Source organism: Entelurus aequoreus, linkage group LG07 (genome assembly GCF_033978785.1).
Source record: "Entelurus aequoreus isolate RoL-2023_Sb linkage group LG07, RoL_Eaeq_v1.1, whole genome shotgun sequence".
In the NCBI taxonomy this organism is placed as follows: Eukaryota; Metazoa; Chordata; class Actinopteri; order Syngnathiformes; family Syngnathidae; genus Entelurus; species Entelurus aequoreus.
In genome coordinates, this window is record NC_084737.1 from 4,350,780 (window position 1) to 4,366,455 (window position 15,676).

Below are 15,676 nucleotides of genomic sequence, written 5' to 3' on the forward strand. Positions count from 1 at the left end.
GGCAAATGAAGTGTGACATAAGAGAATGTGAGTATGTTGATGACATGGTGAGGTCGTACAGGGAAGAGGACCACCGGGACGGTGAGTGTGACGGCCACCAGGACAGCCAATCGCACGCAGAGGATCAGAGTGTCCAGGGGGTCCACCTTGCTGTAGGTGTGCAGGAGCTCTGCTTCCGTGTTTCCTGCACACATGCACAACAAGATCTCAGGTCCAATGAAGGGAGGTCACAGAGAAGAGTCTCTGGTCTCACCGTAGAAGGTCAGGTAGCCAAAGATGGCGGTGAGGAAGTACATGACGAACATGCCCAGGATGGAAACATTGCCGATGTTCTGCATTCTCCTCTTGGTGGGACTTGAGGGAGCAAACATGTCAGCTCTTCTAGCAGCACCACTAAGAACGTTCTAGCAGCACCACTAAGAACGTTCTAGCAGCACCACTAAGAACGTTCTAGCAGCACCACTAAGAACGGCGGAGGAATTCTACCTTCTGAGCTCGGTGTAGATGGGAAGAACTTCAGGGTGGCAAACAAAAGCAAAGGCCAGGATTGGAATGGCGTACGCCGTCTGCCAACAAGGTAGGAGAACATCTTCAGCAAGTCAAGTCAAAGATGAAGTCAACTGAGGTTCTTTTTCATGCCTCCTCTTGGCGACATCTTTTTATCATTGAAATATCATCATCATAGTGATTTATTTATCATTGAAATATCATCATCATAGTGATTTATTTATCATTGAAATATCATCATCATAGTGATATATTTATCATTGAAATATCATCATCATATTGATTTATTTATCATTGAAATATCATCATCATATTGATTTATTTATCATTGAAATATCATCATAGTGATTTATTTATCATTGAAATATCATCATCATAGTGATTTATTTATCATTGAAATATCATCATCATAGTGATTTATTTATCATTGAAATATCATCATCATATTGATTTATTTATCATTGAAATATCATCATCATAGTGATTTATTTATCATTGAAATATCATCATCATAGTGATTTATTTATCATTGAAATATCATCATCATATTGATTTATTTATCATTGAAATATCATCATCATATTGATTTATTTATCATTGAAATATCATCATAGTGATTTATTTATCATTGAAATATCATCATCATAGTGATTTATTTATCATTGAAATATCATCATCATAGTGATTTATTTATCATTGAAATATCATCATCATATTGATTTATTTATCATTGAAATATCATCATCATAGTGATTTATTTATCATTGAAATATCATCATCATAGTGATTTATTTATCATTGAAATATCATCATCATAGTGATTTATTTATCATTGAAATATCATCATCATATTGATTTATTTATCATTGAAATATCATCATCATAGTGATTTATTTATCATTGAAATATCATCATCATATTGATTTATTTATCATTGAAATATCATCATCATAGTGATTTATTTATCATTGAAATATCATCATCATATTGATTTATTTATCATTGAAATATCATCATCATATTGATTTATTTATCATTGAAATATCATCATCATATTGATTTATTGTTCTATACAAACTACTGTGACTTATGTTCTGTACCAACTACTACACTGTCAAGTAGGGATGTCCGATAATGGCTTTTTGCCGATATCCGATATGCCAATATTGTCCAACTCTTTAATTACCGATACCGATACCAACTGATACCGATATCAACCGATATATACAGTCGTGGAATTAACACATTATTATGCCTAATTTAGACAACCAGGTAAGGTATGGTGAAGATAAGGTACTTTTTAAAAAAATGAATCAAATAAAATAAGATAAATAAATTAAAAACATTTTCTTGAATAAAAAAGAAAGTACAACAATATAAAAACAGTTACATAGAAACTAGTAATTAATGGAAATTTGTAAAATGAAGTGTTAAAGGTTAGTACTATTAGTGGAGCAGCAGCACGCACAATCATGTGTGCTTACGGACTGTATCCCTTCAGACTGTATTGATATATATTGATATATAATGTAGGAAGCAGAATATTAATAACAGAAAGAAACAACCCTTTTGTGTGAATGAGTGTAAATGGGGGAGGGAGGTTTTTTGGGTTGGTGCACTAATTGTAAGTGTATCTTGTGTTTTTTATGTGGATTTAAATAAATAAAAAAACCAAAAAAAAAACACGATACTGATAATAAAAAAACCGATACCGATAATTTCCGATATTACATTTTAACGCATTTATCGGCCGATAATATCGGCAGACCGATATTATCGGACATCTCTACTGTCAACCCAATAAGTAAGCAGAACTCCAGAAAAGTGAGGCAGTCAGTTGCTACATGTTTCATAAAGTCAAATATTTCACTATATCAGATCATACATATTTGGACTTTATGTTAAGTGTACTTTGAAATTATAATGTAAATAAACTTACCAATTAAGCCAACTCAAGAATGTTCCTCCTCGTGTCTGCTGCCTTAAGAGGAAGTGCACGCAAATACTACAAAATAAAAGCACTTCCTCTGTGCGTGCATGTAATAATTGATAAACATGAATATACACACACACACACACACACACACACACACACACACACACACACACACACACACCCCCACACACACACACACACACACCCACACACACACACACACACACACACACACATACACCCACACACACACACACACACACACACACCCACACACACACACACACACACACACACACACACACACACACACACACACACACACACACACACACACACACACACACACACACACACACAAAGTATAATAACAATACAAATCTATAATGCAATGGATTCATTCTTCATTTATTCTTGGGGGACCACATTAATGGCCGTGGCAGGCCACATTAAATTACGTGACAGACCACCTTAAATGAGGTGACAGACCACGTTGAATGACATGACGGGCCACTTTAAATGACATGAAGGGCCACTTTAAATGACATGAAGGGCCACCTTAAATGACATGAAGGGCCACATAAATGAGGTGACAGACCACATTGAATGACATGACGGGTCACTTTAAATGACATGAAGGGCCAATTTAAATGACATGAAGGGCCACTTTAAATGACATGAAGGGCCACCTTAAATGACATGAAGGGCCACATAAATGAGGTGACAGACCACATTGAATGACATGACGGGTCACTTTAAATGACTTTAAGGGCCACTTTAAATGACATGAAGGGTCACTTTAAATGACATGAAGGGCCACATTAAATGACATGAAGGGCCACATTAAATGACATGAAGGGCCACATAAATGAGGTGACAGACCACATTGAATGACATGACGGGTCACTTTAAATGACATGAAGGGCCAATTTAAATGACATGAAGGGCCACTTTAAATGACATGAAGGGCCACATTAAATGACATGAAGGGCCACATAAATGAGGTGACAGACCACATTGAATGACATGACGGGTCACTTTAAATGACTTTAAGGGCCACTTTAAATGACATGAAGGGTCACTTTAAATGACATGAAGGGCCACATTAAATGACATGAAGGGCCACATAAATGAGGTGACAGACCACATTGAATGACATGACAGGTCACTTTAAATGACAGGAAGGGCCACATTAAATGACATGACGGGCCACCGTAATGAGGTGACGGACTGCATTAAATAATGTGGCAGGCCACATTAAATGACGTGACAGGTCAGATCTGAGTTTGACACACGTGCTTTAAAGGAGACGTGTGTTTCATGTCTGCTAGCATGTTTTAGCACAACCATATTTGGTCGTATTTCCTGCTGGAGCAGTGCTGCCACCAAGCTGCAGTGCTGCCACCTAGCTGCAGTGCTGCCACCTAGCTGCAGTGCTGCCACCTAGCTGCAGGCCCATGCATCGTTCAAGACTGAAAAAAGAGGCAGATACTGGAAGCCCCGCCCCCCCCCCCCCCCCCCCCCCCCCCGCCACAATATAGTAGGAGCCCTGGCTCACCTCTTGGTAGACACAATATTGTAGAAGCCCTGGCTCACCTCTTGGTAGACACAATATAGTAGGAGCCCTGGCTCACCTCTTGGTAGACACAATATAGTAGGAGCCCTGGCTCACCTCTTGGTAGACACAATATAGTAGGAGCCCTGGCTCACCTCTTGGTAGACACAATATAGTAGGGGCCCTGGCTCACCTCTTGGTAGACACAATATTGTAGGAGCCCTGGCTCACCTCTTGGTAGACACAATATAGTAGGAGCCCTGGCTCACCTCTTGGTAGACACAATATTGTAGAAGCCCTGGCTCACCTCTTGGTAGACACAATATAGTAGGAGCCCTGGCTCACCTCTTGGTAGACACAATATTGTAGGAGCCCTGGCTCACCTCTTGGTAGACACAATATTCTAGGAGCCCTGGCTCACCTCTTGGTAGACACAATATAGTAGGAGCCCTGGCTCACCTCTTGGTAGACACAATATTGTAGGAGCCCTGGCTCACCTCTTGGTAGACACAATATAGTAGGAGCCCTGGCTCACCTCTTGGTAGACACAATATAGTAGGAGCCCTGGCTCACCTCTTGGTAGACACAATATAGTAGGAGCCCTGGCTCACCTCTTGGTAGACACAATATAGTAGGAGCCCTGGCTCACCTCTTGGTAGACACAATATAGTAGGAGCCCTGGCTCACCTCTTGGTAGACACAATATAGTAGGAGCCCTGACTCACCTCTTGGTAGACACAATATTGTAGGAGCCCTGGCTCACCTCTTGGTAGACACAATATAGTAGGAGCCCTGGCTCACCTCTTGGTAGACACAATATAGTAGGAGCCCTGGCTCACCTCTTGGTAGACACAATATAGTAGGAGCCCTGGCTCACCTCTTGGTAGACACAATATAGTAGGAGCCCTGGCTCACCTCTTGGTAGACACAATATAGTAGGAGCCCTGGCTCACCTCTTGGTAGACACAATATTGTAGGAGCCCTGGCTCACCTCTTGGTAGACACAATATTGTAGGAGCCCTGGCTCACCTCTTGGTAGACACAATATTGTAGGAGCCCTGGCTCACCTCTTGGTAGACACAATATAGTAGGAGCCCTGGCTCACCTCTTGGTAGACACAATATAGTAGGAGCCCTGGCTCACCTCTTGGTTGACGTTGAAGTACTTGGTGCTGCATGCTTCCTCTGAAGTGTCTGCGCTGACAGAGAAGTTGCCAAACACTTCCAGTGGGCAAGCAATGTTGAATCTCTTGTAGATCACCTGAGGCGACATTAGAGGAGGTCACCATGAAGCTCACTTGGTCAACAACCATCTACCACCTACTGTATGTCTGCTCTTACATTCACTTGACATCTACCACCTACTGTATGTCTGCTCTTACACTCACTTGACATCTACCACCTACTGTATGTCTGCTCTTACACTCACTTGACATCTACCACCTACTGTATGTCTGCTCTTACACTCACTTGACATCTACCACCTACTGTATGTCTGCTCTTACACTCACTTGACATCTACCACCTACTGTATGTCTGCTCTTACATTCACTTGACATCTACCACCTACTGTATGTCTGCTCTTACATTCACTTGACATCTACCACCTACTGTATGTCTGCTCTTACACTCACTTGACATCTACCACCTACTGTATGTCTGCTCTTACACTCACTTGACATCTACCACCTACTGTATGTCTGCTCTTACATTCACTTGACATCTACCACCTACTGTATGTCTGCTCTTACATTCACTTGACATCTACCACCTACTGTATGTCTGCTCTTACATTCACCTGACATCTACCACCTACTGTATGTCTGCTCTTACATTCACTTGACATCTACCACCTACTGTATGTCTGCTCTTACATTCACTTGACATCTACCACCTACTGTATGTCTGCTCTTACACTCACTTGACATCTACCACCTACTGTATGTCTGCTCTTACACTCACTTGACATCTACCACCTACTGTATGTCTGCTCTTACACTCACTTGACATCTACCAGCTACTGTATGTCTGCTCTTACATTCACTTGACATCTACCACCTACTGTATGGCTGCTCTTACACTCACTTGACATCTACCACCTACTGTATGTCTGCTCTTACATCCACTTGACATCTACCACCTACTGTATGTCTGCTCTTACACTCACTTGACATCTACCACCTACTGTATGTCTGCTCTTACACTCACTTGACATCTACCAGCTACTGTATGTCTGCTCTTACATTCACTTGACATCTACCACCTACTGTATGTCTGCTCTTACACTCACTTGACATCTACCAGCTACTGTATGTCTGCTCTTACATTCACTTGACATCTACCACCTACTGTATGTCTGCTCTTACATTCACTTGACATCTACCACCTACTGTATGTCTGCTCTTACATTCACCTGACATCTACCACCTACTGTATGTCTGCTCTTACATTCACTTGACATCTACCACCTACTGTATGTCTGCTCTTACATTCACTTGACATCTACCACCTACTGTATGTCTGCTCTTACATTCACTTGACATCTACCACCTACTGTATGTCTGCTCTTACACTCACTTGACATCTACCACCTACTGTATGTCTGCTCTTACATTCACTTGACATCTACCACCTACTGTATGTCTGCTCTTACATTCACTTGACATCTACCAGCTACTGTATGTCTGCTCTTACATTCACTTGACATCTACCACCTACTGTATGTCTGCTCTTACATTCACTTGACATCTACCACCTACTGTATGTCTGCTCTTACATTCACTTGACATCTACCAGCTACTGTATGTCTGCTCTTACATTCACTTGACATCTACCACCTACTGTATGTCTGCTCTTACATTCACTTGACATCTACCACCTACTGTATGTCTGCTCTTACATTCACTTGACATCTACCACCTACTGTATGTCTGCTCTTACATTCACTTGACATCTACCACCTACTGTATGTCTGCTCTTACACTCACTTGACATCTACCACCTACTGTATGTCTGCTCTTACACTCACTTGACATCTACCAGCTACTGTATGTCTGCTCTTACATTCACTTGACATCTACCACCTACTGTATGTCTGCTCTTACATTCACTTGACATCTACCACCTACTGTATGTCTGCTCTTACATTCACTTGACATCTACCAGCTACTGTAAGTCTGCTCTTACATTCACTTGACATCTACCACCTACTGTATGTCTGCTCTTACATCCACTTGACATCTACCACCTACTGTATGTCTGCTCTTACACTCACTTGACATCTACCACCTACTGTATGTCTGCTCTTACATTCACTTGACATCTACCACCTACTGTATGTCTGCTCTTACATTCACTTGACATCTACCACCTACTGTATGTCTGCTCTTACATTCACCTGACATCTACCACCTACTGTATGTCTGCTCTTACATTCACTTGACATCTACCACCTACTGTATGTCTGCTCTTACATTCACTTGACATCTACCACCTACTGTATGTCTGCTCTTACATTCACTTGACATCTACCACCTACTGTATGTCTGCTCTTACATTCACTTGACATCTACCACCTACTGTATGTCTGCTCTTACATTCACTTGACATCTACCACCTACTGTATGTCTGCTCTTACATTCACTTGACATCTACCACCTACTGTATGTCTGCTCTTACATTCACTTGACATCTACCACCTACTGTAAGTCTGCTCTTACATTCACTTGACATCTACCACCTACTGTATGTCTGCTCTTACATTCACTTGACATCTACCACCTACTGTATGTCTGCTCTTACATTCACTTGACATCTACCACCTACTGTATGTCTGCTCTTACATTCACTTGACATCTACCACCTACTGTATGTCTGCTCTTACATTCACTTGACATCTACCACCTACTGTATGTCTGCTCTTACATTCACTTGACATCTACCACCTACTGTATGTCTGCTCTTACACTCACTTGACATCTACCACCTACTGTATGTCTGCTCTTACACTCACTTGACATCTACCAGCTACTGTATGTCTGCTCTTACATTCACTTGACATCTACCAGCTACTGTATGTCTGCTCTTACACTCACTTGACATCTACCACCTACTGTATGTCTGCTCTTACACTCACTTGACATCTACCACCTACTGTATGTCTGCTCTTACACTCACTTGACATCTACCACCTACTGTATGTCTGCTCTTACATTCACTTGACATCTACCACCTACTGTATGTCTGCTCTTACACTCACTTGACATCTACCACCTACTGTATGTCTGCTCTTACACTCACTTGACATCTACCACCTACTGTATGTCTGCTCTTACACTCACTTGACATCTACCAGCTACTGTATGTCTGCTCTTACATTCACTTGACATCTACCAGCTACTGTATGTCTGCTCTTACATTCACTTGACATCTACCACCTACTGTATGTCTGCTCTTACATTCACTTGACATCTACCACCTACTGTATGTCTGCTCTTACATTCACTTGACATCTACCACCTACTGTATGTCTGCTCTTACACTCACTTGACATCTACCACCTACTGTATGTCTGCTCTTACACTCACTTGACATCTACCACCTACTGTATGTCTGCTCTTACACTCACTTGACATCTACCAGCTACTGTATGTCTGCTCTTACATTCACTTGACATCTACCACCTACTGTATGGCTGCTCTTACACTCACTTGACATCTACCACCTACTGTATGTCTGCTCTTACATCCACTTGACATCTACCACCTACTGTATGTCTGCTCTTACACTCACTTGACATCTACCACCTACTGTATGTCTGCTCTTACACTCACTTGACATCTACCAGCTACTGTATGTCTGCTCTTACATTCACTTGACATCTACCACCTACTGTATGTCTGCTCTTACACTCACTTGACATCTACCAGCTACTGTATGTCTGCTCTTACATTCACTTGACATCTACCACCTACTGTATGTCTGCTCTTACATTCACTTGACATCTACCACCTACTGTATGTCTGCTCTTACATTCACCTGACATCTACCACCTACTGTATGTCTGCTCTTACATTCACTTGACATCTACCACCTACTGTATGTCTGCTCTTACATTCACTTGACATCTACCACCTACTGTATGTCTGCTCTTACATTCACTTGACATCTACCACCTACTGTATGTCTGCTCTTACACTCACTTGACATCTACCACCTACTGTATGTCTGCTCTTACATTCACTTGACATCTACCACCTACTGTATGTCTGCTCTTACATTCACTTGACATCTACCACCTACTGTATGTCTGCTCTTACATTCACTTGACATCTACCACCTACTGTATGTCTGCTCTTACATTCACTTGACATCTACCACCTACTGTATGTCTGCTCTTACACTCACTTGACATCTACCACCTACTGTATGTCTGCTCTTACACTCACTTGACATCTACCAGCTACTGTATGTCTGCTCTTACATTCACTTGACATCTACCAGCTACTGTATGTCTGCTCTTACACTCACTTGACATCTACCACCTACTGTATGTCTGCTCTTACACTCACTTGACATCTACCACCTACTGTATGTCTGCTCTTACACTCACTTGACATCTACCACCTACTGTATGTCTGCTCTTACATTCACTTGACATCTACCACCTACTGTATGTCTGCTCTTACACTCACTTGACATCTACCACCTACTGTATGTCTGCTCTTACACTCACTTGACATCTACCACCTACTGTATGTCTGCTCTTACACTCACTTGACATCTACCAGCTACTGTATGTCTGCTCTTACATTCACTTGACATCTACCAGCTACTGTATGTCTGCTCTTACATTCACTTGACATCTACCACCTACTGTATGTCTGCTCTTACATTCACTTGACATCTACCAGCTACTGTATGTCTGCTCTTACACTCACTTGACATCTACCAGCTACTGTATGTCTGCTCTTACATTCACTTGACATCTACCACCTACTGTATGTCTGCTCTTACACTCACTTGACATCTACCACCTGTTTAAGAGGAATGTGTTGAACGGTTGAAATGCGTTAAAAGATGTGGAAGGAGTAGTCGCCTAAAAAAAGGGTTTGAAAAAACGGGAATTCCTGGAATTTTTTGAACTAGTAAAAATAATAGTTTGAATGTCCAGGATGGTGGAATGTGTTGAAGGTGGATTGGTTTGAATCGGGTGAAAAATGTGGGAATGGTGGAAGTTTGAAAAATGGATCATTCATTTTGACTGGGAAAAATGTCCCGGAAAACTTGGAATTCTGGGAAATCTGGGAATTTCTGGGATTTGTCAAGGGAAAGCTCGCCATTCCCAAATAGGCTGAACAGTTTGAAGTTGGAACACTTTGAATGCGGTGAAAAATGTGGAAGGTAGAGCGTGCCAACATCTGGAGAAGAAGAAGAAGAAGAAGAAGAAGAAGAAGAAAAAGAAGAAGAAGAAGAAGAAGAAGAAGAAGAAGAAGAAGAAGAAGAAGAAGAAGAAGAAGAAAAAAGCATATGTGAGAATGCTCTGGAACATTCACACAATAAGTTGAAGTGGAAGAAGAAAAAGATGAGTTTTGCTGTAGAAAAGTGTGTGTGAGAATGCTTATGTCTTTGTTGCAGCTGTGGAGTGTTGGGGATTCTCTGATAACTTTTCAAGACGCTACCCCCCGATCCCCCCACACCCCCCACACCCCCTTCCAGGTCATTCCAGGAAACTTGGAACTTGGCAGGTCTGAAGCAGTTGAAGGTAAACAAAAAACATGGCTGGATTTTGTCTGGTGCCGATGTACAGTTCATCTTTTATTCAGGAAATAATGGTTTGTCCTCATGTGATACTGTACCTCCACACCACACATACTGTACCTCCACACCTACTGTACCTCCACACCACACTTACTGTACCTCCACACCTACTGTACCTCCACACCACACTTACTGTACCTCCACACCACACATACTGTACCTCCACACCACACTTACTGTACCTCCACACATACTGTACCTCCACACAACACCTACTGTACCTCCACACCACACATACTGTACCTCCACACAACACCTACTGTACCTCCACACCACACATACTGTACCTCCACACCACACCTACTGTACCTCCACACCACACTTACTGTACCTCCACACCACACATACTGTACCTCCACACCACACTTACTGTACCTCCACACCTACTGTACCTCCACACCACACAGGTGTATTGTAACAACTTACCACACCTACTGTACCTCCACACCACACATACTGTACCTCCACACCACACTTACTGTACCTCCAAACCACACATACTGTACCTCCACACCACACTTACTGTACCTCCACACCACACTTACTGTACCTCCACACCACACATACTGTACCTCTACACCACACATACTGTACCTCCACACCTACTGTACCTCCACACCACACATACTGTACCTCCACACCACACATACTGTACCTCCACACCTACTGTACCTCCACACCACACATACTGTACCTCCACACCACACTTACTGTACCTCCACACCACACATACTGTACCTCTACACCACACATACTGTACCTCCACACCACACATACTGTACCTCTACACCACACATACTGTACCTCTACACCACACATACTGTACCTCCACACCACACATACTGTACCTCCACACCACACATACTGTACCTCCACACCACACTTACTGTACCTCCACACCACACATACTGTACCTCTACACCACACATACTGTACCTCCACACCACACATACTGTATTGTAACAACTTACCACACAGAGGAAGAACACCATGCAGGAGAGAGAAAAGCCACTTGTGTAACCCAGGTAACCTTGGAAACATGACAACATTAATACTCATTATTTATGTATAGAAATGTATTCAAGCAATTAGTACTTTCCAACATGTAACATTAATACTCATTATTTACGTATAGAAATGCATTAAAGCAATTAGTCCTGAGATGCATGAAGAGTAGACAAAGTAGTAAGTACCAGTCCTTTGCAACAATAAAAGATGATGAAGAGTAGTAACTACCAGTCCTTTGCAACAATAAAAGATGATGAAGAGTAGTAACTACCAGTCCTTTGCAACAATAAAAGATGATGAAGAGTAGTAACTACCAGTCCTTTGCAACAATAAAAGATGATGAAGAGTAGTAACTACCAGTCCTTTGCAACAATAAAAGATGATGAAGAGTAGTAACTACCAGTCCTTTGCAACAATAAAAGATGATGAAGAGTAGTAAGTACCAGTCCTTTGCAACAATAAAAGATGATGAAGAGTAGTAACTACCAGTCCTTTGCAACAATAAAAGATGATGAAGAGTAGTAACTACCAGTCCTTTGCAACAATAAAAGATGATGAAGAGTAGTAAGTACCAGTCCTTTGCAACAATAAAAGATGATGAAGAGTAGTAACTACCAGTCCTTTGCAACAATAAAAGATGATGAAGAGTAGTAAGTACCAGTCCTTTGCAACAATAAAAGATGATGAAGAGTAGTAACTACCAGTCCTTTGCAACAATAAAAGATGATGAAGAGTAGTAACTACCAGTCCTTTGCAACAATAAAAGATGATGAAGAGTAGTAAGTACCAGTCCTTTGCAACAATAAAAGATGATGAAGAGTAGTAACTACCAGTCCTTTGCAACAATAAAAGATGATGAAGAGTAGTAAGTACCAGTCCTTTGCAACAATAAAAGATGATGAAGAGTAGTAACTACCAGTCCTTTGCAACAATAAAAGATGATGAAGAGTAGTAAGTACCAGTCCTTTGCAACAATAAAAGATGATGAAGAGTAGTAACTACCAGTCCTTTGCAACAATAAAAGATGATGAAGAGTAGTAACTACCAGTCCTTTGCAACAATAAAAGATGATGAAGAGTAGTAACTACCAGTCCTTTGCAACAATAAAAGATGATGAAGAGTAGTAAGTACCAGTCCTTTGCAACAATAAAAGATGATGAAGAGTAGTAACTACCAGTCCTTTGCAACAATAAAAGATGATGAAGAGTAGTAACTACCAGTCCTTTGCAACAATAAAAGATGATGAAGAGTAGTAAGTACCAGTCCTTTGCAACAATAAAAGATGATGAAGAGTAGTAAGTACCGAGGTGCTTCATGAGGGCCAAAGGCAGGATGACGGCCAGAGTGACGAAGATGATGAGGTAGTTTCCGTTCATGAACCATTCACTAGGTGAGGAAGAAAAGTAATGAATCACATGACTATCACTCTTCTGTGCTGCTGACTGCAATCCTGCAGGAGTGACATGGACTGCTACCAATCACTTTTAAAACACTATTTTACATAGCCACCACTTTTTTTACCTACGCTTTGTACATTGCGGCTTATGAAACGGTGCGGCTAATTTATGTTTTTTTCTTCGTCGACGGCCATCATGTGTTGTAGTCAACAATAAGTTTTCATAAAAGGTGTGTTATTGTTTCTGCTACAGCGCCTTCTTTCACCGCAGGTACTGTGGCTTGAACGTCTACAGTATTTCCTTCTTTTTTAGTGCTTTGAACCGGAGGTATAAGTGCTGTTGTCTAAATTCTAAATCGATTCATGATTTTTTTTAAACTATTAAAAAAACAACAACATGTTTCTTTACTAACCTGCAAGCTGTTTTGAAAAAGTGTCATTGTAATTATTATACCAAATATTACATTGCGAGAGAATCGTGTTGAATTGAGAATGGAGTCTAAATGAAATCGTCACCCAGGAGTTGGAATGGGATAGAATCTTAGAGTCCAAAGATTCACAGCCCTAATTAGCTGCCTTCCTGGCTGCTCTGTGTAACATGTTTAGCTCCGCCCTGCAGTCACAATAATACTTGAAAGAAATGTCCTTTATTTGGAGGATTATTCCTTTAGTGGAGCAGCTCCACACTGTGTATGAACATACACGGTTAGTGGAGCGGCTCCACACTGTGTATGAACATACACGGTTAGTGGAGCGGCTCCACACTGTGTATGAACATACACGGTTAGTGGAGCAGCTCCACTAACCGTGTATGTTCATTCACGGTTAGCTGCTAGCCACCTCTGCCATCCAGGGACCAAAGAAAATAGGATTGTTTTTGCAATAGACCAGGGGTCACCAACCCGGTGCCCGCGGGCACCAGGTAGCCCGTAAGGACCAGATGAGTAGCCCGCTGGCCTGTTCTAAAAATAGCTCAAATAGCAGCACTTACCAGTGAGCTGCCTCTATTTTTTAAATTGTATTTATTTACTAGCAAGCTGGTCTCGCTTTGCCCGACATTTTTAATTCTAAGAGAGACAAAACTCAAATAGAATTTGAAAATCCAAGGAAATATTTTAAAGACTTGGTCTTCACTTGTTTAAATAATATTCATTAATTTCTTTACTTTGCCTCTTGTAACATTCAGAAAGACAATTTTAGAGAAAAAATACAACCTTAAAAATGATTTTAGGATTTTTAAGCACATATACCTTTTTACCTTTTAAATTCCTTCCTCTTCTTTCCTGGCAATTTAAATCAATGTTCAAGTAAATTTATTTTTTTATTGTAAAGAATAATAAATACATTTTAATTTAATTCTTCATTTTAGCTTCTGTTTTTTCGACGAAGAATATTTGTGAAATATTTCTTCAAACTTATTATGATTAAAATTCAAAAAAATTATTCTGGCAAATCTAGAAAATCTGTAGAATCAAATTTAAATCTTATTTCAAAGTCTTTTGAATTTCTTTTAAAAATTTTGTTCTGGAAAATCTAGAAGAAATAATGATTTGTCTTTGTTAGAAATATAGCTTGGTCCAATTTGTTATATATTCTAGCAAAGTGTAGATTGGATTGTAACCTATTTAAAACATGTCATCAAAATTCTAAAATGTATCTTAATCAGGAAAAATTACTAATGATGTTACATAAATTATTTTTTTAATTTTTTCAAAAAGATTCAAATTAGCTAGTTTTTCTCTTCTTTTTTTCGGTTGAATTTTGAATTTTAAAGAGTCGAAAATGAAGATAAACTATGTTTCAAAATTTAATTGTCATTTTTTTCGTGTTTTCTCCTCTTTTAAACCGTTCAATTAAGTGTAAATATCATTAATTATTAATAATAACATAGAGTTAAAGGTAAATTGAGCAAATTGGCTATTTCTGGCAATTTATTTAAGTGTGTATCAAACTGGTAGCCCTTCGCATTAATCACTACCCAAGAAGTAGCTCTTGTTTTCAAAAAGGTTGGTGACCCCTGATGTAGACCTTTCTGATCACATACTTTGTCACGGAAAATTTCTACCAAATTTCCATTTTTATTGGTTATTCATTAATGACGTTTTGTATTTTTCCATGACAAAAATCGATACTTTGACTGTGTTTAATAACAGCCAATCCCGGACAAGTTGAGACTTAGATGAAGAATTATAGAACAGACTTGCACTGTCAAATGTAAGATTCAAGTCCTACTTACTCAGATCCAGATGTTTGGCCTAGAAAAGCCTGGATTACCAGCGGTAACTCTGATTTCACGATGAACAGGTAGCTGGACATGGCTGCAAAAAACAACAAACAAGAATTCATCGGCCTATAATTCATATTTCCACCAACACATCTAGATAACGTAATGTCTGACTTGCAATCAGGACCATTTTAAAGTTGGACATTTTACACGGACACCGACATGGATTTAT

The 15,676-nt window shown here is 40.3% G+C and overlaps 1 protein-coding gene across 4 annotated transcripts in view; it reads right to left on the reverse strand.

The window, feature by feature from the left end:
- LOC133653298 (sodium-coupled neutral amino acid transporter 3-like) overlaps window positions 1-15,676 on the reverse strand; it is a 55,580-nt gene that overhangs the window by 11,038 nt on the left and 28,866 nt on the right. For all 4 annotated transcript variants that reach the window (XM_062052437.1, XM_062052438.1, XM_062052439.1 and 1 more), the window contains exons 7-13: window positions 15,457-15,538; window positions 13,128-13,210; window positions 11,788-11,846; window positions 5,142-5,258; window positions 487-566; window positions 254-354; window positions 60-184 (exon numbers count right to left, since the gene is read on the reverse strand). In XM_062052437.1, the coding sequence (XP_061908421.1) occupies window positions 60-184; window positions 254-354; window positions 487-566; window positions 5,142-5,258; window positions 11,788-11,846; window positions 13,128-13,210; window positions 15,457-15,538 (647 nt within the window). The remainder of the gene's footprint in view (window positions 1-59; window positions 185-253; window positions 355-486; window positions 567-5,141; window positions 5,259-11,787; window positions 11,847-13,127; window positions 13,211-15,456; window positions 15,539-15,676) is intronic.